The sequence below is a fragment of the Desmodus rotundus genome, chromosome 7 (assembly GCF_022682495.2).
Source record: "Desmodus rotundus isolate HL8 chromosome 7, HLdesRot8A.1, whole genome shotgun sequence".
Taxonomy (NCBI): Eukaryota; Metazoa; Chordata; class Mammalia; order Chiroptera; family Phyllostomidae; genus Desmodus; species Desmodus rotundus.
In genome coordinates, this window is record NC_071393.1 from 99,680,412 (window position 1) to 99,705,149 (window position 24,738).

At 44.5% G+C, this 24,738-nt stretch overlaps 1 protein-coding gene across 3 annotated transcripts in view; it reads right to left on the reverse strand.

Annotated features, from left to right (window-relative positions):
• NID2 (nidogen 2) overlaps positions 1-24,738 on the reverse strand; it is a 56,339-nt gene that overhangs the window by 703 nt on the left and 30,898 nt on the right. For 2 of the 3 annotated variants that reach the window (XM_045201627.2, XM_045201628.3), the window contains 10 exons: positions 17,724-17,867; positions 14,388-14,507; positions 13,208-13,438; positions 9,603-9,824; positions 8,826-8,995; positions 6,483-6,612; positions 5,596-5,767; positions 4,768-4,925; positions 3,158-3,281; positions 258-370 (listed from right to left, as the gene is read on the reverse strand). In XM_045201627.2, the coding sequence (XP_045057562.2) occupies positions 258-370; positions 3,158-3,281; positions 4,768-4,925; positions 5,596-5,767; positions 6,483-6,612; positions 8,826-8,995; positions 9,603-9,824; positions 13,208-13,438; positions 14,388-14,507; positions 17,724-17,867 (1,584 nt within the window). The remainder of the gene's footprint in view (positions 1-257; positions 371-3,157; positions 3,282-4,767; positions 4,926-5,595; positions 5,768-6,482; positions 6,613-8,825; positions 8,996-9,602; positions 9,825-13,207; positions 13,439-14,387; positions 14,508-17,723; positions 17,868-24,738) is intronic. The other variant, XM_053928352.1, reaches the window with a different exon arrangement.

Consider the following 24,738-nt stretch of genomic DNA (forward strand, 5'->3'; position numbering starts at 1 on the left):
GAGTATTTTATAACTGAGTTGCAACAGCAAGTCTTTTAAAGAGGAAATATCCTAACAGGCTGACCTTCTCTGTGTATAGTTAAGCTAGGAAGACTTTAGGTATGTGTTGGCCATTAACTTTCCCAGCTCAAAGCAGCTCTCTCACTGGTGGCAATGTCAGTGGTAGCAGCCAGTGTCTGGCCAAGGGTAATCAGTTACCAAATATGTCCTCCTATCCCCTGCTGATCCCAAGGATCAGCTTGAGCATGTCGGTTTACCTGCTGGGCAGTAGGGGTAGACTGCAGTTATCCCGTAGAGATGAGATCGCTGCTCTGGGAGATACTCATCAGTGAACTGGCCACTGTCTCTACTGACTGATATAACACCATCTCTGGTAACAGAAAGGAAGAGTAAAGTCATGGCATGTAAGGTTGGACAGAAAACATCAATTTCAATAGAGAAAAATCTCTGCAGCCCTCTAGTATACATTTTTAAAAATTAATACAATGAAATAAGTTTTGACTCATTTTGATTCAGAAGATTTGTGTATAGCAAAGGTCCTTAAAGTGGTCCTCATACCAGCATCATCTGGAAACTTGGTAGAAATGTGAATTCTTGGGCCCCTCCTCAGACCTACTGAATCAGAAATTCTGGGATAGGACCCAGTAGTAGATTTTAACAAGCCCTCAGATGATTCTGATGCCATGCTTACATTTGAGAACTACCCTTCCAAATCAGTTGCATTCTCAACCCTAGTTGCATGTTAGAATCACATGAGGATCTACAAATACTGATGCCCAGGCCTCTTGCCAGACCAATTAAATCAAAATTACAGGGCATTGGGTAAAGGATTTAGACACTATTACAGGGGTGGGCAGAAGTGGGTTTACTGTGCCATTGTGACAGTCTTTTGAGTTAAAGCTATTGTAATAATCATAATCTGGAACTAAGAAGTTCCCGCCAAGATGGAGACATAGGTAGAAACACTTTGCTTCCTCGAACAACCAAAAGGAGGATAACAACCAATCTAAAATCAAACAGCCAGAAGTGTCAGAAAATCAAACTGCATCAACCAAGGAATTCGAGAAACAATCACCCAGACCAACCAGACTGGTAAGACGGGCGGATGAAGAGAACCTGCGGCAGTGGACCTTGCGGGCAGGGCTAGCTGAGAGAACCCTTGTGAGGCGGTGGACCGTGCGGGCGGGGCTGGCAGTGATGAGGCAGCAGACTGGCAGATGGGGCTGACTGAACGGGAAACTGAGACTGGGGTCTATAGTGGGGGTTGCCACGGTGGGAGAAACTCCCAGTCTCGTGTGCAGGAGATCACTGGAAAGTGGGGTTAGAGCCAAGCAGGCGAGCTGTACTGTTCCCTCCCCCACAGGCAGCACCCCAGTGCAACAATGAGGGTTGTCCAGCCTGGGTGAATACCTAAGGCCCTGCTCCCTTACAACTTAATGGGTACACGGAGACAGAAATATGGCCCAAATGAAAGAACAGAGCAAAACTCGAGAAAGAGCTAAGAGATGAAGAGATAGCCAACCTATCTGATGGAGAGTTCAAAGCCCTGTTAATCAAAATGCTCACAGAACTGATTGAGCTTGGTCAAAAAATGAAAGAACAAATGTAAGATACCGAAAGTGAAATAAAGCAAAATATTCAGGGAACCCACAGTGACAGGAAGGAAACCAGGACTCAAAGCAACGATTTGGAACAAAAGGAAGAAAGAAACATCCAACCAGAACAGAATGAAGAAACAAGAATTCAAAAAAAAAAAAAAGAAAGAAACTTAGGAATCTCTGGGACAACTTTAAACGTTCCAATATCCGAATTATAGGGGTGCTAGAAGGAGAAGAGGAAGGGCAAGAAATTGAAAACTTATTTGAACAAATAATGAAGGAAAACTTCCTGAATGTGGCGAAAGAAACAGACTTCCAGGAAGCTCAGAGAGTCTCAAAGAAGTTGGACCCAAGGAGGAACACACCAAGGCACATCATCATTAAGTTACCCAAGATTAAGATAAAGAGAATCCTAAAAGAAGCCAGAGAAAAGGAGACAGTTACTTACAAAGGAACGCCCATAAGACTATCAATGATTTCTCAAACGTTGCAGGCAAGAAGGGGCTGGAAAGAAGTATTTGAAGTCATGAAAGGCAAGGACCTACATCCAAGATTACTCTATCCAGCAAAGCTATCATTTAGAATGGAAGTGCAGATAAAGTGCTTCCCAGATAAAGTGAAGTTAAAGGAGTTCATCATCACTAAGCCCTTATTATGTGAAATGTTAAAGGGACTTATCTAAGAAATTGGAGAAGACCAAAAACTACGGACAGTTAAGACAACAAACTTACAATTATCTACAACTGAACCTAAAGAAAAACAATGAAAACAAAAACTAAGCAAACAACTAGAACAGGAACAGAATCAAATGGACATCAAATGGAGGATTTTCAGTGGGGAGCAGGAGGGGAGGAATAGGGAGGAAAAGGTACAGAGAAGAAGCAGTATAACTGGTAGGCATAAAATAGGCGGGGAGAGGTCAAAAATGGTATAGGAAAGAGAATTCAAAGAACTTACATGTACAACCCTTGGACATGAACTAAGGGGGAGATGCTGGAAGGTTGGGGGTGCTGGGTAGTGTGGGAATAAAGGGGGGAAAATTGGGAAAATTAATAGCATAGTAAAATATACTTGAAAAAAAGATTTTAAAAAACAATCTGCATTGCATGTCTTTTTCCATGCAAACAACTGTAAACCTACTTTTGCCAACCCTGTGGTGTGTGTGTGTGTGTGTGTGTTTAAGGCTTCCCAATTCCTCCTTGGAGAACTGGTAGACAACTAATAATTCCACAATGTCATTTTTAAAAATCAAATCATGTAACTAACATACTTCATGGTGCCCTTTAGCTAGTCTTATTCTCTGAAGATCAGATTTAGATTAAAGCACTTCTTTTTTGGATAGTTTATTACATAATAGCTCTGCCACTTTTCAGCTTCATGTGAGCACACCATTGAATATCTGGGTAATATTTGAATGATGTTATCTCCTAATGAAGAGATAACAAAATGAAAACTTCAGTATAGGGCTTAATTACTGAAGCCACTGACATTTGGTGAAACAAATGTGTCCTCCAGAACAGTCTGCCTTTTCAGGCTTATCCAGCGTGTGTCGAGCTCACCTGCGCCAGTCCGTGTGGTAGAAGTGATCTGCGTAGCTAACAATGCTGAAGGGGTAGTTGAGGTTGTTTTGAATGACACGCCGTCCAGTTCCATCAGGTAGTGTGCACTCCAGTTTTTTCGTTCCTTTGAAAACATCAAAAAGGGCAAGTGAGATACTTCCATACCTTGGGGGCGGGGGGGACTTGCAAAAAATAATAGTGGCAGGTAGATTCTGTCTTAAAGAAGGGTAGAATAATAAATAGATATTTTATTCCCATTGCAGTGATACAAATTAAAAACTAAAATTTTTTGTTCTATTACCAGTCCTTTTGTTTAATAGTACTCTTTTTTAATAGAGTTTAAACTCTTAATCCTTTTTTGGAAGGAAGGATTGCATTTACACAAATCTGGCCAAGTTTCTCCCAAAGTAGGGCGTTAAATAAACTTTTTTCTAATAGAATTTCAGGTGTTAGATCAGGGGTGTCAAACTCATTTTCACTGGGGGGCCACATCAGCCTCGTGGTTGCCTTCAAAGGGCCGAATGTAATTTTAGGACTGTATGAACGTAACTACTCCTTAACAGTTAAGCGAGAGGTCGGCGCTGCCGCTAGGTAGAAACAAGGTGCCAGGCCGGATAAAACAAGGTGGGGGGCCAGATTCAGCCCGCAGGCCTTGTGTTTGCCACCTGTGTGTTAGATCATAAATTACAACATTTGGGTAAATATGCGCCCTTTGTAAAATGCACCATAATAGCCAATGGTGCATTTTAATGAAAATCCTTAATTTAAAAAAAACTATTTCTAGGTAGGAATAAAAAGTAAAGTGGCAACATGGCTCACATTTTCCAATGCAAAGGAAGTCAATTGTGAAAATGTTGCAATAGCTAAGTTAAAAATTTCCAAGTTTCACATTTCTTACGGAACCTGGATTTAAATTTCAAATACTTTAAAGAAATGTAACTTGTTTGGACAACTGGGTTATAATAGTGATCCATGTGCATTATAGTCCCTTTTACTAGATTTTTAATTCTTCAAGAACAGCCTTTTTCATATTCTTTAGTTTGTAGCAAGAGGTGTAGCATCTTTTCAGTTGTGCTAATGGTGAAATCACAACAGAAAAAGTTAGTGTACGTATTGGCAACCCAAACTTACTACTGAAGGAAACCATGCTGCCGCATCACTTTGCAGAGAATTTCCTCGGCATAGTAGCATACTGACTGCTGAGCAGACATTTATAAATTTAGTATACTAGCCAAAGAAAAAGCCACCTACAACCTCTTGTTCATTTATCTAAGTCTGTCCATTCCAACAGTGGGTAATGTTTCTTTTTAACTTAAAAAGTATGCCAAGTGCTCATGTGGGGGAATGGCATGTAGTACAGAAATGAGTCGGACATAATACTAGCCCTGACTTAACTGCCTAATTCACATGTACACCCTAAAATCCTACGAAGTTCATTACAGAGTGTTCTTCTAAAGTTTATATACCAAAGGGGTTGATTATATATGCAGTACTGTTACAAATTTAAGCCAAAAGATTTAAAAGATGGGATTTGGTTTTGTTGTAAAATCTGTTGAGTGTTGGCACCATTGTAATGAAGAGTTGTGTTTGCGTTCCATCAGTAGTATTACCTGCATCTGCCCAGCAGAGCAGTTTGGACAGGGGGTCAAAGGTTAAACCATTGGGTAGCCCAATGTCTTGATTGACCAGAATTCTTCTGTTTTCTCCATCTAAAGATGACATTTCAATTTTAGGAGCTTCTCGGTTCCAGTCTGTCCAGTACAAGTTGCTGTGGATAAATTAAATGGAATACAGAAAAATACATACTCCTCAATGTGTAGAAGAACTCAAATTTCAAAACCATCTTTGAGGCTTTTTTCCCTAAGTATTTCTGAGTCAAAAATACTTTGCTGAAATTTAAGCTGAATGTTTTCTTTACTGCTTGAAGGGTTTTTCTGGAATTTCATTTGGTAGACGCCCCATTAAGTGTGGCAAGAGTTTAGGGTGTAAATCCTCCCTGGTTCTAACAAGTACTGAGACATTGACCAAGTTATATGTCCCAGGTGATGACCTTAGCAGTTATGGACAGGGAACATTTTTTTCTTGATTTTTGCTACAATGAAAGTGAGGCCTGAGAAAGAAAATGCTGGGTGTGTGAGTTTTGATTACTCTTCCCAGTTAATGACATAAACCCTACTGTGGTTTTAACACTCTGACTTCCTAATATGTTGCTGAAGGAGACCCACTTCATTCCTGTTCAAGTGTTAACCTCAGGACATACTTCATCTGATAAAAAGTAGAACAGTGCCTGACACCTCGTAGATCCTCAATAAATACTGTTAAATTAGTGCATTTGAGCTTCTCTGCTTTTTGTTCTGACCCTCCCCACACCACATTAAATTCCAAGCGCTTTAAGTCAGGATCTGCAGGTAATGGGTAATTAGGGAACCCCAGCTGACCCTTGGATCGGATCCACAGCGATGGCTCGGGGGTTCACCAGGTCGGTGTGGAAGAGAGCCTCGCGCCCGGAACCGTCCAGCTTGGCTCGCTCTATCTTATCCAGGCCACTGTCCGTCCAGTACATCGTTCTACGAAAGTGGTCGATGGCAAGTCCTTCAGGGCTTATCAGACCTGGGAATTAAACAAAGGCAGGACTGGAGCACAGGGATTTATGTTTGAACAGTTAAAAAAAAAAAAAAAAAATCCTGAGAGTCTCTAAGTGGGGAGAATCAGGTTAATGGAGGAACAGGTCTTTTTTTTTACTTTTCCTACCACCTCTAGTTTCCTCTGGACCAGCGATGTTCATCCTTTTCCATCTCATGACACACATCAACTACTAAAATTATGCGGCACACCAAAAACTGTATTTTTGCCGATCTGACCCCACAAAAAAAGGTATAATTTTGATTCGTTTACATTGGACAGCTATTGTTGTGTTGGGTATTGTCATTTTTTTATTTAACCATCTAAGGGAAAAGAGGTCAGTGCCCCTGACTAAATAGGTATTATCGTTTTAAAAATTCTTGCGACCCACCAACCTGATGGCCCCAGGCATCCACAGCACAGGGCCAGGCACATCAACTATGGCCACATTCTGCATTCTTACTGTGAGCCCTTTCCATTGAATTCACAATAGAAAGGGCCCACAGTTCATTCCTTCTGTGTTTGTTTAAAGAGAGGCTGTTTTTGTACAGCTTAAAAAAAATGATATATAGAAAGAACAACCGCATCCCCATCCGCATCACAAGAAAATAGAGGGGAGACCTTGGCATAAACCAGGCAAGTATCTTGGACTTAGTAGAAGCAAATGAAATGCAAATTGTGTCTTTTGGGTGAAGCTGCTGACCTGAGGTAATGATTGTCTCAGGCTCTGCTCCTGGTTCCAGACTGGCACGGCTAATCGTCCGTCCAGCGACATCTGTCCAGTATACCTTCCTCTCCCGGCAATCGTAGTCAATTCCCACAACTATGGAGCCCTGTGTTGATGAACACACAGAATTGGAAGAATTAGGACTCTCGCGTTCCCTGAGTGCATGCTCAGCTGCCTCGCTCATGCGTGGCTGCAGCGAACAACTCCGCACTGAAGTCTTATGGGCAGCCAAGCTGAGTGGTTAGACATGTAGGCTACGGAGGCCGACTTCTTGGCGTCAAAGCCAGCTGAGCTTCACTTCAGTAGCTGAGTGACTGTGGTACTTGAGCTTTCTGTGTCTTGGTTTCCTAGTTTCTCAAATGAAGATAACAGTACCTACACTTCATTTGTCTGCTATAAAAATTAATACCGTAAATGATTATGAAGTGTCCTAATCAGTAATTAATATTCAGTAAGCCCTCAATAAGCATTGTTATTGTTGGCAGTAAAAACAAAAGTGAACTCGTGAAAAAAAGGCCCACTGAGTGATAGAAAACAAATACTCGTCTCAGGGCAGTAAGGCCTTAGTATTTTACAGGGTAAAAACTGTTACTTTAAAATGTCACCAGTACTTTTTGAATGAGCCTTTCTAGAATTTGCCAACATCAAATCTACTCTCCCCTGCCCTGAGATATGAGTGACATCTTTCCCCTTGGTGAGGTGCAATCACCCTTACCCCCATCTCTGCTTCTCACTGCAAAGCAGTTCTTTGGTTGTACTCTTAAGTAAAAGACGGTTTGACGGGTTAAGGAACTGGGAAATGGTGGTTACCCAGCTTCTGGCTAGGAAGGTCTCCCCTTATTGCTAAATAACTTGCAAAGTCTTGTTTAAGATGCTGAGTCAGTGATGTTCCTTTCCAAATCTCTGCATAGTACTTGCTTCATTCAATTTTCAGCCCAGATTCCTGCTCTGAGAAGCCCAGAAGATGTGCAAAGCCAACATCTAGGGGCCGTCTGGCTGTCCCTGAGGTCATGCCAGCTCCTGCTTGCCTAACAAAGCCTGGGGCTGGCCTCACTTACGCCTCTGGGAGAGGACTCAGTACAAGAAACACTGTGCAAGCAGGATTTGGCTCCTGTGGAAAAGTGAACAGTTTATAAGAAGGGTGGGGGGGTCTGAAGGTCAAGTACAATTTTATTTGAAAACTAAAAAGTATCTGTCTCAGGCAAGAATACATATCATATGGGCTTCCGTTAACCCAAGGAGTCATGGGATCCATTAGCCCATGTAATGACTTCAAAATTACTCAGAGGAAAAAGTCCCAGTTTAAGTAAATTTCCCAAAAACATACTTAGAGCCCATGCTCCATTTCTGTTCCGGTTCTACCACCACCCTGTCCTCGTGAGTGCCGGGTTCAGAAAGGCAGTGAAGCCATTTGACGTGGCTAGGATTAAATGGATGTTTAGCTTGTGATAACTTCTGAGTTCCAACCTCTTTTACTGAAACTTTTATAAAAAGAGCATGCTAGTGTTTGCCAAGAAAACACACACAAAAACTGAAATCTTAAAAAAAAAAAAAACAACCCCATCTTTTTCTGAACACTGGCTGCTTCTAAACTTTTTTGGAACCAGATAAGCAGTTAGTGCGTCAACAGAAGTAAATGTAAACATGGACACTGCTGTTCTTTCTCAAAGGTCAGCAAGTACCTGGAGCATAAAGTTTAGAAATGGGATCAGACCGTGTTCCCTTGTAAGTGTCACTGGTGAAATCCCTTCTCTTTTCTTCATTTTAGAGAAGAAATCCCTCCTCCAAAATGGAGTGCCTTGAAAACAGGGAGGCTGCTGGCTCAGGGAGCTGCAAGCATCCCCTAGGGAAAGCGCCATCCACTCCTTTTCCAGCATCACACTCTCCCCAAATCTTCATCTATGAAGGAACCAGAGAAGTTGAGAAAAGAACCAAAATGGGAGGGGAGAGGGCTGCAACAATGAGGCAGTCATTGTAGGATTTCCATTTGGGGTGCTCCACTGACCACGGAAACCACAGCCTGCAGCTATTCCAGTCGTTTCATTCCTGGGTCTCTGGAAATGTCTGGGCATTGAAAGAACCCTGGGGACTTGGGCTAAGAGTCTGTTGGTTTTCCCTCGGATCACCATATTGCCTCAGCATCCTGACAACCCTGAAATGCCCCATACATGAACCAATGAGGCTGCAGCCTTGGTCAGTCAGAGTCCCAGCAACACAGCCACACCAGCCCGGAAATCCTTCAGAACCTCCCTCCATCTCAGGCCCTTCACCAGGTACAGCCCTGAGCAGTTCCGCCCCCACAGGAGAAAGCCACTTTACATGCAGTGATAGCAGGGTCTTGGCTGTGTCCTTCTGAAGCCTGGTACCATTGAGGGGCAAGGAGCCAATCTGCTGGCCCTGGGCATAGAGCAGGAAGGTGCCCACAGATGGAGGGGTCACATCAGGCCGGGGCGCGGGCCACACCGAGGGTGGAGCAACCGTGGGTATACCTGCCATGGGAAAGAGGAGGGCAGTGTGAGGAGCAGAGAGGAAAGGAAATACAGGTGGGTGGGGAGAGAGAAGAAAAGTTATTTTCCCACAGACCAGAGCCTCCAAAAACATCAAAAGTTCTTAAACCTAGACAGATGTGCTCCAGATGTTCCTTTAAATTCTAACTTCTAGGTTTTTTTCAAGGATCAATTATGTAAATCACTGCCAATTAGTAGGGAGGAAAACAACACATTGCCTTCAGAACAAAGCAAGTTTGGTGTTTTTTTTCTTTTTAAGGGGAAAAAACCAGGGCCAGTGTTGTGTCAGCTTCTCTTTGGGGTCCCAGGGCGACACGCGTCCCCTTTCACCCTGGGCTGGGGAAGGGGAGTAACTGCATGCTGAACTGAGTTCCAGATGTTCCAATTACAGAAACTGCTAATGACAAAACCAAACATTAAGTCCAAATTGGGATCTTGGGTGGATCAGATTATAAACCCAAACAGCACAGTAGCGACTTCTTTCACTGGATCTGTTGGGCCCCTCGTTTGCCCATCTTCACGCACAGCCTACCTGCAGAGAAACCTCAGATGCAGCTGAGGCAAGTGAGAGCCGCCCCTGGGTGCTTACATGCAGGGGTGACGCCTGTCTGGGAGCGGGTGCCCTCCACCTCTCTGCCGTATTTGTCCACACACCAGCAGAAGTCACTCTTCCCATGGCACTGCATGGGGATGAAGTGGCCCAGATCGTCGCACTGGGGCACATACTGGTCGTCCCTGGGCGTGCCACCATAGTGCTCCAGCAGGTTTTCCCTCCAGCGCTCACAGACGGTCGGGGCCCTCTGGGTGGGCGCTGAGCAGATGGGACAAAAAAAGCCTTTGATTGTAAGCCAAGGACAGAGTGCAGCATGTAGCTCAAGATCCCCACGCCTGGCCTCCAGGCCCTCATCCTTGTGTGCATTAGTGAGGCCTCAGCCAAGCCCCTGAGCCCTGGACCAGAGCAGTAAAGATACTCTCCACAGGAATCTAGGAGAAGCAGGTCGTCATGATGCTCTGTTTTCCCAGGCCAGAAGGATCTGCCACCAAGGCCCCACCAAAGGAGGAAAGAACAAGAGGAGGTTAGATCAGGGGCGCAGGGCTTACCCTGGGAAGGGGGATGATCGCCCACACAGACCACTCTGCCCAGGCCCAGAGCCTCTGCTAACAGAACACTTGTGGGGCTCAGTGGCCAACATGATGCCTAAAGCCAATATTTATTCTTTCTCACTTGCTTCAAACTCTAGGACTTGCACCTGAGGGTCATCTTGTGGCTGACTGGCTAGTGTTTGACTTAGAAAGCATTAATGAATGTCTGACTTTGTGGCCCTCGGTATCTGTCCGTTGGAAGACTATATTGCGTGAAAAAGCATAATTTACTGCCATCGGTATAGGGGAGCAAAGCAGTGTTGGTGACACTCCACTTCCTAGTAATCGTATGGCCACACTTCCCGGATTACCTCACACCTGAACGTTTTCCTGTGGGCTGCACCTTGCCACCATGTTGCTCTGTCTCCTTTCTCCAGCATGCTCCCCCACTTCCCTCCCTCCTAGCTCACTGCCTTGTTAAACAGACTCCCAATAGCTTCTCTTGCAGGGCAGTTTCTCTACCTGCAATCCTCCCAGGCTGCTTTGACAGGGCCACCACGGCTCTGTTTCACACATGGCAGTTCTCTGGGAGGACTCTGCCATCACTGCCAAAATAATTCCTACAGCCATCTATGGTAGGATCACCTGAAGGACTGAAATAGAAAGTACTTCCTTTGTATTTCCTGCAACTCAAAGCCTATGGTGTATAGAATCATCCAGCCAAGTACCTACTTGATACCACCGTTTGGATGTGTAACAGAAGTCTCAGAGGAGAACTAACAAAAATGGCCCCGGGACTTTTCCTTATTAGTATATTGCATCTCCATCTTTCCATTGCTCAGATCCGATCATCCTAGACTCCTTTCTTCTCTTGCTTACCATATGTCAAAAAATGTCAGCGGTACCTTCAAAATACACTCGGGGTATCTACTTCTCACCTCACCCACCCCTGTCATCCTGGTGAAGGCCCATCACCTCATGCCAGGATTACTATGATAGCCTTCTCACTGGTAAGGTAAATCAACGAGCAGCCAGAAAGAGTCCCTTTAAAACCCAGCCATTTCATGTCATTCCTTTGGTCAAAACCTCCAACAGCTTCAAAGAACCAAGTTGGAAATACTACAGTTGGGCCCCAGCACCTACCATTCCTCTAGGAAGGCAGGGAGATGGTGAATAAGATCCTCAGGGCTCAAACCCAACTAGCTCAACTACAAGACTCACCCGATTTGGGGGAAGTGGATGCCCTTCAACGGCTCATGACCCATGGGAAGCACAGCTCTAGGAGAAGGGAAGACTGACTTCCTTACCCAGGTGTGTCTCAATGAACCCAGAGAGGGAAATGCCACTTCCTCAAACACTTGCTGTCCATCGCAAGGGTAGGAGAGGGGGGTTGTTCCCTGGAGAAGTTCCCAACACTGCCGCAGGTCCACATTCCAAATTCAGAGAATCCATTCTTGGTTCGGGGGACCACCCAATGAGGAACATCTCTTTGTTTGGAAGGAGGACACCCAGCGCAGTCAGCTTCTGGGAAGTGGGTGCCACACCTCACTCAGCACGTGGGCAACCTCTCATTCCTTACTATTTGAAGCTCCTTCCCAATCCAACCATGGAATTATTTTTCTTCTGTTTCTGGTTGGCCAGGTTTTAAATATTTTGAAATCATGGGCAGAAAGTGTTTCCTCCTTCAAGCTGACCCCATTATGCAGATGAGACTAGTCAGACACGGCAGGACACGGCAGCCAAGAGGGAAGTCTTGGCCATGGGAAGGAGTCTGCCCAAAAGAACATGACCCTCTTTTAGTCATTAGCTTCCTATTCGACTGGCTCCCTTTTGAATCACTACCCCTAACACATGCTTATAATAAACAGTAGAATTCTGAACCACTCCTAAGGAAACTCCCAGCCATCTGATTTCTTCAAATCCCAGCTGGAGTTAGAACCATGGTTTTTAAAACAGTAGGCATGAGTTTCTCTGTATTGGGGGCGGGGGGGCAGACGGGGGTATGCAAAATCTTTTCCTAAAAATAGGGACAGAGAATAGGAACTCGGAGTGTCACTGTGGGAACAAGGGTATGCAGCTAGATTAAGCATTACCAATTTTTATCTATATGAATCTTAGAATCACTAATGTCCTGGCCACAACAATTAATATTAAAAGGATCAAAACTGGTGGTAATAAAAAGCCAAGGCTAGTATTTATGAAACCCTTTTCAATACTAAAAGTGGATATTTGAATAGCAAGCTCATTGATACAGAAATTATTTTGGCGAAAGTGGCATTATACCCATCCTACATGCTTCATGATAAAATTCTTCTGTATTTTTTTTTTTTTTTAAGTTCTTCCCATCTCTGAACAGTTCAGCAAAGAGCAGAAGCCTGCCTTGGCAACCTGTGGTCGGCACAAACTGAGCACTCGGTAACCATGCCCTATCTGGATGGGGAGTGCTCAGATGATGACAGGCCCGCCCGTCATCAGCATCTAGGATCACATGGGCTAACTAGACAGGTTCCTGCTTCTCTTCTGAAGGCAGCTGGGACAAGGGTGATTCCCCCACAGACATGCTGGGCTGGCAAGAGAGGGCTGGGGTTGCTAGCTTAGAGCAAACTAGCTGGCTGCACCAGTGACATACTTCTTTTTCCTAATGGTATTAAAACAGCCTTCGGACAATTTCCTGCAATTCAGAAGGCAAAGTTAAGTGATATTAAGTTACATGGGAATGCAGTTTTTCTTTTGGACAAAAAGCCAGTTTGGCTAGATCCTCTAGCTCTAATATCTCTAAGCTGCCCTAGCAGGTCTAGGGCAGTGGCCTCAGCCTGGCCTACACACTCAGTCTCAACTTCTAGTCCTGTACTAGACAAGGGTGTAAGAGGCCGGAGTACAATGCATGGCAGTGATCTCATATGTCACATGTGCACGTGTCTGTGTCCCTGTAACGTGAATGTGCATGTGGGTGTGCACATCATTCAAGTGTCCTAGGAGGAAGAGGATGGTGCTCAGCCCTGAGTCTGCATGGTGTGGGCAGGGATTATAACCTACCCCACAGCCCGTGCCATTCTGCTTCACAAGCCCAAGGCCTAACCAGGCACAAGGTTTCTTTCCAGATTGGCTCACCTGGTGGCCCGCAGTGAGGCGGATTAGAGCCGGGTGGTGTCCGGGTACCAGGGACTTCGTGACCATCAGGGCTCACGCACCAGCAGAAGCCGGTGCCGCCATGACACTGCAGTGGCAGGAAGTGGCCCTGCTCATCGCACTGGGGGATGTGGACCCTGGCGCCAGGGTAGGCATGCTGAGCCTGGGCATCGCGCTGCTGACGTTCACAGGTATTCAGTCCTGACGTGGTGTCTTCCAGGGAGGGAGCAGAGGAGACACAAAGCAGGGACAGAAGGCATTGCAACCCAGACAGTAGTACGAGTCAACCTCAAGGTCTCTTGTCTGAGGTTTTTTCTTCTATAATTGGAAGGCCGCATAATGTGGGAAAAATGGCAAATTACTGGGATTTTGGAGTCCTAGTTTCTTATTTTAGCTCTGCTACTAACTACCTAATATCTCCCTAATTCTCACAGTTTACCTGATAAGTCCCTAGGCGGACTATACTGTAAAACGGCTCCTCCCCTCAGCCCTCCAGCTCCTATTGCTGTCTGAATAAAATGAAGAGCAAGTGTGCCTTCTGTCCAAATACCCCACGAGACTCTGGAGAAAACAAGTCAAGCTCTGTCCATCCCCTGCAGTCCAGAATTTAAGTCTGAGAATCAAGGTCAGTGGCTATCACGAGATTGCACCGTGCTGCCCAAGTTCTAGAGCTGTCCTATGGGAGCTTACTCCCCGCTCACCAGTGCACGTGACTCCTGTTGAGTAAACTTGAGCTCAGTACTTATTCTAAATCGCACTTACCAAGGCAAAGCAGATCACTAGGGCAGTTACCCAGAACTGCTACTAGGTAGGACAACAGATGGGTCACATTCCAGGCCTGCCATAAAGCCAACAGCTGGTGAACTATCAGTAACCCAAGCAGCTGGTGGTAACTGAGGGAAAGAGCCAGAGCCTGAAGATCTACTAACTGTGGCCTTAGACCTGGATAAATCGAGAGTGGGCTGAAGTGCTGTAGAAAAATACTGTATTTTGCCATGTATAACATACTTTGTACCCAAATTTTTATGGGAAAAATAAGGATGCACGTTATGCATGGGTATAATAATCCAGTGTATCATACGCACAAAATCACAGGTGTGCATTATACCCAGGAGTGAGGAGTTGGGAGTTCTCGGTGCCTAATCTGAACTCCAAACCTTACCAGGTGTGCACCGGAGTCCATCCCCATGATAGCCAGGTTGGCAGCGGCAGGAGAAGGAGCCGGGGGTATTGTAGCAGGTAGCCGAAGGGTGACATCTGTTTTCCAAGCATTCATCAACATCTGCAGAGGTCAGAACAGGGACAGAGGGAGGGTGGGGAGGGGAGGGACAGCATGACTTCACTGCACTCAGTCTGTGTTCTACCTGGCCTTTAGTACCGAAGATCAACAGTGAGGGGTCAACTTCAGAAGACCTTTGGGCAGGAGCAGAAATACGACACCGAAAGGCAAGCCAACCGTACATGGTTGGAGCCGTGTGCCGAGTTAATCCATTAGGGTGTTCAGTGTAGAAATCAAGTGTGTGGTCACTCGAAAAACAGATCCTGCAGTGTATTTCCCAGGCAGCTTTCATCTACAGTGAAGTCCAGGAAGTTATTACCTGGGCACTAACCTTTAGACCGTAAATTATATTCACTTCCATTCAGTAACACTAGGATAAATACATGTAACAATAGCTTTTCCCTTTCGTCGTTGGCTTCATCTCCCAATGGCACTGACTTACAGATGCAGAGAAACCCCGTGAGGCCCCAGGTACTTTTCCAACTAAGAAGCACTAATCTGAGAAGTCTTGCCTAATCCGAGCACTAGAGTCTAGGGTACCCAGTTCATCAGCAATCTTCCTTGCTTTCTATTTTTAGAAGAAATAGAAGAGTATAAGAAAACTATTATCAGAGGTTTTGAAACAACACGTTAAAAAATCTAAGTTTATCAGGCTTGTAAAGCACAAACAATTCAGGAACCCTGCCTCCCCAAACATACACACACACATTCTCTATGCGGTTCCATGTGAATTTCCATTTCTCAAATCTACAACATCCTAAAACTTCAAACAAAAGCCAACATATACTCCTTTTATTTATTGAAGTCAGCACATGCTGAAAATAGCAAGGCACAGCGGTCCCCCACCCCCGCAAAAAAGAAAAAATTCCCTAAGAGTCTAACTGTTAAAACCAACGCCCAGCGGTTGAGATAAGGTGTCTTTCAAGACAGGAAATCTCCAGAGTTAAGAGGATGATACAGGTGTAGGTTGGATCAAGGCTCCACTGCAAATAGTCACATCCACAGTGACACCAAGAACTGTTTTCAGCACGTGTAAGCAGGAAATTACACATTTTGGGGTGGGAGGATCAGTGTGAGACTTAAAAAACAGGAATCCCAGAAGATACGCACTGCAGCAGTGGGGGACAGCCCACGGCAGGGGCACAGCGGCCCTGGGAAGCTGGAGACTCCCAGCCCTTCATTTGACGTGAATTGGCTGAGGACAGACGTGGCTCCTTGCCCAAACTCCCGTGACCGAGAAGGAATCTCCTCTGGCATCAGCAGTGCCACCGAAGCTGTGGCCACACTCTCAGCCCCTTTCCTGTGACCAAGGGGCTGTCCCAGGTGCCAGTAAGCAGACATACTGACGTCCAACACAGACTTTCTGTTCACAGCAGAAGAATCTCTTACATTCTAGTTAGCAAATTAACATTCTGCTTACCCTCAGTCTCAGGGGAGGTTAGTCCATATAAACTAGTTCCCTTAAGTCCAAAAAAATCCTGACTGCCCGACATGACCAAGTTTAATGCCACCCAGAAAGGCTCTGCTCACATGAGCAACTGGCCCCCATGCTCAACTTCCTTTCACCTTCGAAGGCAGATGTAGTGACAGATTCATCTGCAAGGCTAGAAACAAACAAAGTTTCCTGGCTAGCTCCTCAGTTAACCCAAAATAAACCAAATGAAAACAATTACAGCAAAAACCTTATCTCCAATCTAATGAGCTTGAGTTCTGTATTGCCATATTTAATTATCCCTGAGATTGGCCCTCTGCCTCTTCTAAAGCACAGTTCAAATTCCCAGTTGGGCAAAGCTGGTGACCATCCAGTTCCCTGGGCCTGGAAGAGGCTATAAAACCAAAGCTATGAAAATTAATATCCAGCCAAATGCAGGAAATTAAAGCTATTCATAATACGTGTGCTAAAAGCACTTCTCATGGTAACAGGAACCCAGGCAATGACAGGAAGCAGGAGTTCCTGAGACACAGGGCGTATTTCTAGAACCCACGGATCAGTCTCTTGTGATTATTTTTGAGAGGGGACTCCCCAGAGCTACCCAATTACTTCTGTTCTTCAAGCCTATGGCCTAGAATTCTGATCAGACCTCAAAGGGCAGCCGTCCTGCCACAGACACTGAAGTCACCGACACACAATAACTATTATGAATGACCAACAGGGAGAAAGTCCCTGAAGAGCCTGAAAGCATCACAAGTGAGAAACTCATCCCCCCAAAACCCAGGAAGGTTAAAGCTCCCTGAAGCGCAGTCCGGGACACCTCCTTGGAGGACCTTGCACCACGATAGAAAACCCAGAGTCCTGTCAGCCTTCCAGGGTCTGCTCAGAGCAGGCTACAGCCCCCTCAGGGGTGCAAATGCTGAGGGGTTCAGCAGTAACTGGAGCTTTTCTTTTAATCCTCACCTGAGAACATGCTTATTGATTTTTAGAGAGCAGGGAGGGGAAGGAGACAGACAGACAGACAGACAGAAACATTGATCAGCTTCTTGCTCGCACCCTGACAGAGGAACCAAACCTGCAGCCCAGGCCTGTGCCCTGACTGGGAATTGAACCTGTAACCTTTTGGTTCATGAGACAACGCTCTAACCAAGGGACCCACCCAGCCAGAGCATAACTAGAGCTTTTGTGTAGAAGAACTCTCCCCTATTTCACAGGATGTCAGGTGTCAGGAGAGAAAGTATGAAAAGACTTCCAGCTCCCTGCCGAAGGAGGGGCTTTCTTTGTACCCCTAGGGGAGGGGGAGCATTTATGCTTAACAGCCACTGTCAGGGGCCTTTAGGGACAGGTTGGGACAACAATGCTGAAGGCAAGAGTAGAGCTCCTTTACCACTCAGATATTGAAGGATGGCACAATCTCAGCATAGTTCTCCTTTCTATCATCCATTAAGCTGGCAAAAAACCTGTTTGGAAAATGTGTTAAAAATCTTCCACTTAGAGTGCATTCTTTCATGCTCCAACATTCTTCTCATTGCCCTAATTCTGAGCCTACACCCGGAACCAGCTGAAATCGCTTCAAAACAAACCCAACCAATGGACCCTAGTCCCCCTGCCCCCTCCAAACTGTCCTCACAAACCTAACCAGAATACACCTTACTTCTTAAATCACTGTCTTAGATTAACAGCTGCTAACCTCGTGGATCAATGGAGATCACTAAGAAGACAGACACTTGTCTTTTATGAACGGAGTGCTAGAGGACTCCATGAAAGACACAGAGTACGGCTCTCACCCGCACAGCTCCGTCCGTCTCCCTGGTACCCAGACGCACACTTGCAGGTGTAGTCTGCGCCTGTCCCCGGATGACACTGAGCGGTCGGATCACAGGTGTGGGTCCCATCATAGCAAGGATTCACCGGCGCAGGGGCTGAGTCTTCTGTGTGGGGAGAGAAGAAATAAAAAACGAAAGCAAAATCTGGCTGTCGTTAGAGAACGGCACAGAAGGGAGATCCAAGAGTTGCTGGAAATAACTGCACACTGTCTGTGTGGGGGGCCCGTGTGGCAACCTCACTAAATTGTTAATTCCCAAAGCTAAGATGGATTATTTGCGTCGTAGTTTTAAATTCCACAATGGCTTCTTCTTGCCTACTTTACATACAACTAACCTTTTCTTGCCTACAGGAGGCTTGTGTCCAGGAACTAAAAATATCCAGTACAGGACATCCTTTATTTAAAAATGCTTTTGGTCTATCATCTCATGTGATTCTCAGGGTAATTCTTTAATAAGGTGGGCTGTCATCCCCATTATCAGTAATTTTTACAGATAAGGAAAGTAAGAGAAGTGAAAAACTGCCCAAGGTCACAAGGCCAGGAAGCTGTAGAGCAAGGACTGATACCCCAAATTTCTGCTTCCAAATTGGGAAAGTTCTCACTAAAGTTCACTGTACGTCAAAATTCAACCAATGAGAAAATCTTGCTTTTAAAAAATAAAGAGGAATGATTTTTACAGTATTTACTTTTTAGGATTTACCTTGCCACGGAAGCATCCATCCACTTAGGTAGTGATGACTGTGAACATCTGAAATCTTCTGTAAATAATTTTATTTCTAGATAGAACGTAACAGTAGCGCTTATTGAGCACTGTATGAGATATGTCAGGCACTATTCTGAACCCTTTACATACCATCCCATTAAATCCTGGAGACTGCACTGTGAGGACTGTGTCAGCATCATCGTCGTTTTTCCTGCAGTGCAGAGAGGCCAAGTAACCCACCCAACGGCACACAGCAAGAAGAACCGGTGGGGGCGGGAGTGGGGGTGGGAGAGCTGGAATAAAAAGCCAGGCAGTCTGGCTCCAGAGGCCACGCTTTCCATCACTTTGTTACAAACACAACCAAAGGAACTTCATGAAGTTATCTAGTCTGAGCCAAGGACACAGAGATGATGGTGTCGGAACGGGCCCCAAACACCCAGACAGGATGAATCCATTAACCATGGGCACTTCCATTTACATCCCTGATTCCTCATGTATCTAATGAGAATATAAATAATGCTTATATCACCAGAACTACTAAAAAGAAATAATAAAACCCTACACAATGTGTGTGAAAGCGATTCCCCGCAGGCAGGCCTACCCAGCTCCCAGTGACTGTACCTTCTCTCTCCTCACATGAGGTTTTGCCTTTGTCTCAATCCCTAGAATTAGTTCTCATCTTAGATTCGAAAGATTTCAGGAGTCCCACCCAAATCTCCCAGGCCCTTCATCAAGCCATCTCTGCTACCAGTGAGGCTCCATCTAAGTCATGATCACTTGGATTTCTGCGCCTGATTCCTGTCTTGACATCCAGCTTAGTATACTCCTGCCTCGCTCTTCACAGTTCCTTCACTTCTGCAGAAACCAGCATCTTGGCCTCTGTAGATGGGCTGCGGCAGTACCTCCTGCTTTAACTTCCAAGTACCTCCTCCTTCTGCATTCCCTCCCATTTCTATCTCACCCACGTCTCCTTACCAGCCTTCCCTCATGTAAGTGCGCCCTGCCCAAAGTAACTCCTGGTGGGGACCCAAGCGCTCACTGCTATCACCTGCCCCATAAACTGGACTCCCTGCCAGGCTTTCAGGATGCCTGGCCAGCTCCCCAGGCCTTGCCACGCTGCCCACATGAGGATTCTTCCAGTTTTCTGTGAACTGGGATGCCTTGGCGGAGTCCCTGATGGGACGCCCCTGCTTTCTGGTAAACTCCTACCATCTGCTTTATAAGAAACACCACAGTGTGTTCCTGCAGTGGAATATTCTCATGAGATTGATTCTCATATTATGGCCTGGGGAAAAAAAATATGGCAGGCCATGGATTTATCCTTGGTTCACCTCAATGACATTGGCTGGAGCAACAGCATCTTTGCCAAGAGACGAAGACCCACAATTGGCTCCAGCACTTGTCAAGCCTAATGGACTTAAGCATGCCAGAGTAAGCCTAGCCCCCCAGACCATGCAGACATCCTGGGACGCCCCTCCTCCCTCCCTCTGGATCTCTTGGCAAACGGGACATAAGCACAGCACTGGGCTTGTGGTTATGGGTTAGCTTAATAGTATAGACCAAGTTCCTGGGTCAGTCCCCAGCATGCGTTCCAGTTAACGACAGGGCCATGTCCTCACTAACGTCCCAATGTGAGACCTGATTCTCCCCCATTATCATTTCTCCACATTTGAGGAGAAGATTCTGTACAAAGAGCCTGGCCTACTCAGCCAAAGGGGGATGTGAGTTTCAAAATGTTTTAATTTACAAATACTAATGCTTGGCCTTCTTGTTCAGTGCTTTCCAGCATCAAGTTTTCACCGTGGCACATTCCAGCAAAGATTAGCGAGCATATAAGAGCTTACCACCCTGCGAGGCATAAAAAAGAGAAAAAAGTGCAGCACAAAAGTTGACTTGCAGCCTTGGACAGGATACACTGGCCTACCTGAAACTGAGGGAGAATGTCCATAATTACATGATACTGATTTGAAATATACTTCACTGGCAGGACTTGCCACGAAATTTGCAGAGCCCAGTGCAAATGAGGCCTCAAGTCCTTGTTCAAAAACTATTAAGAGTTTCAAGAAGACAGCTGCAGAGCTTTCAACCAAATGCGAAAGTCCTTCCCAGCATGGGGCCCTGTTTACTAAATTTGGTTTTCAAAAATATTATTTTAAAAGTACATTTCTAAAACCATATGGCTATTCATTCTCTATGGCTTGCTAGCTTGTCTCCTATTATAGTAAGCAAAGACTAGCAGTGTCCTTCTTAAGACATTTTCTCTTTCACTCTCACCCTCTTAAACAGCTTGACTCTCTGACAGTGGATCTGGAACTAATTTACTCATTTAATCAAATAGGGAAGAGTGATTTTCCTTAAAGGAACAGCCCGTTCAGCTTCAGTGCGGGGGCCCTTTGCCCAAAGTCTGCTCTGCTCTCCAGAAGGAGCCCCAAAATGGGAGCAAGGGCAGGAGACAGCCAACCCGCACTGAAGCTCAAACACTCAGGGAGGGTGAGGGCGGGCTGGTGGCTGGGAGCCCTGAGTGGGAAGACCACAGCACTCCCCAACCCCAACTGCTGGGAAGCTGGGAGCTCCCACATCAGGGGGTGGGGGAGCAGCTATGCTGTTTCACAGACATTCCAACCAGATAATCACTCCCTCTGGAAAAAGTGAGAAATTTGTAAGAAGATACTGCTATGCACTGAGAGATGAAAGAAAAATACGTTTTCTTTTTGTCATTTTCTCCTATGTAGGGTGCAAACATAAAAGGTTAAAAATACACATACTCTCTTGTAAAATTTGGTCTAAATTATGAGGCAGCCCCAAGGCCAGCGGAGTCCACTGTAGCAGCAGGGCCACGAGGAGGAGATGAGAGTGGGCTCTGGAGCCAGTGCCCAGGTTCAAGTCCAGCTTTCCACCTTCTAGCTGTGACCAGGCAAAGAACTTCCTGGCTGCACCTCAATCTCTGTAAAATGGGGTAATAATCCCCCTACTGGGTAGAAGTTGTTGCAGAAATTAAATGAGTTAATTCATGAAGGTACTTAGTGCTTGGCACCAAGTAATCCATCCTTTGCTATTACTATTGTTATTATTAGATTTCGTGTGGAAGGGGAAATCATATAAAATTCTAAAGACAAATTAGCAACTTGCTACCTGCCAGTTTGCTGGCTTTCTCTGACCCTTAACTTCTCCCATTTGGTATGTCTGTAGGAAAAGCACACCCAGAGATCAATCTTTTCCCTAAATGATTCTGGGATCAGAATGGGCTCTGCAGCCTGGGAGGCTCCTTCTGCTAATCGCTGTTTTCACAGATCGAATGCCTACACCCAGCCAAGGGCCGGACTGGACATTCCAAGGTGAAGGATGTTTTCCCAGTTGTTTTTGTGTAAGTCTCTCCTGATGTACATGTTCTCTAAAATCAAGTGACACTTCCATGTTCTTAACTCACCATATAATCTCATCTTTGGACACCCAGTGCCTGTGCCCCATCCAAGTTTCCTAAAACCAAACCAACCTCCCACCCAAACCAGCAAGCTCAGGGTTCTCATTTCAAGTCCGTCCTGCGTCCTAGAAGAGTCTAGTCCTCTTACCTTAATCTCTTGACGTATTGCTCAAGTGCCAGTTGCATATTGAGAGGGGGGAGGCTCAGGGAGCCCTCCCCTCCAGAGGTACATACATCACAGAATCGCCTGTCCGTTACCGAATTCCCTTTCAAGGCACTGATTCTGGGCTCGACAGTCTCAATATAAAAAACTGAATGAGGGAGACATTCTCTTTCTCCTCATGTGCCTCTTGCGTTCTAGGGTGAAGCACCATCTATTGGTTTTCAGAATGAAAATGTCCCCTTGATCTGATGTCATTTCCTATCTATAGAGTTTCCTGACTTCACAGGCTTATCCTCTGGCTTGCCTAGGACATTTTAAAAACTTAATAGACTTTATTTTTTTAAACAGTTTTAGGTTTACAAAAATAATTGAGCAGAAAGAACAGACTGTATACCCCATTCCTGCCCCAGTTTGCAGTTTCCTCCTATTAATATCTCGCATTAGTGTGGTACATTTGTTGTAACTGGTAAACCAATGTCGCAATATCACTATTAACTAAAGTCCATAGTTTACATTAGGCTCACTCTTTGTGTTGTGCATTCTGTAGGTTTTGACCAATGTATAATGACAGGTATCCATCATAGAATCATGCAGAAGTTTCACCACCCTAAAAATCCTGTGTTCTCCACCTATCCATCCCTTTCCTCCCCTCCCCACCTTGAACACCTGGCAACCACTGATCGTTTTAGTGTCTCTATGGTTTAACCATTTCTAGAAGGTCATATAGTTAGAATCATACAGTACATAGCCTTTCCAGACTGGCTTCTTTCACTTAGCTGTATGCACGTAAGGTTCCTCGTGTCCTTCGATGCCTTGATGGACCTAGAACATTTTTATCTTCATTTTTATCAAGAATTACAAGTGTGAGGCTAATGGTGACTAAAGTGTGAGAACCAGTGCTTTAGAGTTATGGTTTTTGCCCCACAACTTTTTTTTTAAATTAAGATATTATTCACATACCATACAATTTGCCCATCTAAATTGTATACTCCATGCAAATGGAAACTTTAAAAATTGGAAAAAAAATAAAACACGCAATTAAATTGTTATTAGTATATTCAAAGAATTCTGCAACCATGCATCACCACCATTAATTTTAGAACACTTTAACTCCCCCAAAAAAGAAGCCTTGTACCCTTTAACCATCAATTCCCTCTCTCCCTATTATTTATTCAGCCCTAGGCAACCACTAATCTCCTTCGGTCTCTGTGGATTTGCCTATTCCAGACATTTAATACAAGTGGAATCATGCAATATGTTGTCTTTTATGACTAGTTACCTTCACTCAGCATCTTTCAAAGTTCATCCATATTGTAAAGTACATTGAAGCAACCAGTTGCTGTTTCTCTTCCTGTCTTTCTCCCACCCTCCCCCTCTCTCTAAAAGTAAATGAATGAAATCTTTTTAAAAAACTCCATTCACCAATTGATGGACATTTGGGTTTTCTCCACCTTCTGGCTATTGTGAATAACTGCTATGGAAATTCATGGACAAGTTTTTGTGGGGAGATATGCTTTCATTGCTCTTGAGTATAAAGATAGAGTTAGAATTGCTCAAATTGTAAATTTGTGTTTAACTTTAGAGAAATTGCTAGACTGTTTTCCACAGTAGCTACATCATTTTGTACTCACACCAGCAAATATGAGGGTTACAGTTTCTCCACATCCTTACCAACACTTATCTGCTTTGTTATTACACTCATCCACATTCATGTAAAATAGTATCTCACTGTGGATTTGATTTTTCATCTCCCTGATGATTAATGACATTGAGCACTTTTTCATGTGCTCATTGGACATTTGCGCATCTTCTTCAGAGAAATCTCTGTCCATCATTTTTACCTATCTTTTACTTAGGTTATTTTTTAAGTAATTAAGATGTAAGAGTTCTTCACACATTCTGGATTCAAATTTGTTACTAATATGATTTACAAATGTTTTCCTTTTTTTATAATGTCCTCTGAAGCACAAGTTTTTAATTTTGATGACATCCAATTCATCTATCTTTTCTTTTGTTGCTTGTGGTTTTAGTATCATTGTCTTAGAAGCTATTGCCAAATTCAAAGTCACAAAAATTCACCCCATGTCTTTTTCTAAAATTTTAGCTCTTACATTAAGATATTTGACCCATTTTTGAGTTAACTTTGTACGTGGTGTGGTGTAGAGGTCCAACTTAATTCTTTTGCACCCAGATACCCAGTAGTTGTCCCAGAACCATTTATAAAAAAAGATTAGTCTGTCCTCAACGAAATGTTTTGGCACCCTTGTCAAAACCCATTGACAGTAAATATAAGTGTGTATTTCTGGACTCCCACTTCTGTTTCATTGACCTGCATGTCCGTCCTTCTGCCAAAGCCACACAGTCTCGATAACTCTAAGTTTTGAAATCAGAAAGTATGAATTCTCCAACTTTGTTGTTCTTTTTTGAGATGATTTTGGCCCTCGTGGGTTCCTTAAATTTCCATATGAGTTTTAGGATTAGCTTGTCAGTTTCTCCAAAAACCCCAGATAACAGGATTGTGTTGAATCTATAGTTCAATTTAAGAAACATTGCTATCTTTACAATATTAAGTTTTTCGATTTGTGAACATGGACTGTTTTCCCATCTTTAGCACCTCTTTAATTTTTTTCAAAAATTTTTATAGATTTCAATATAAACATATTGCACTTGTTTTTAAAAATTTGTAATTT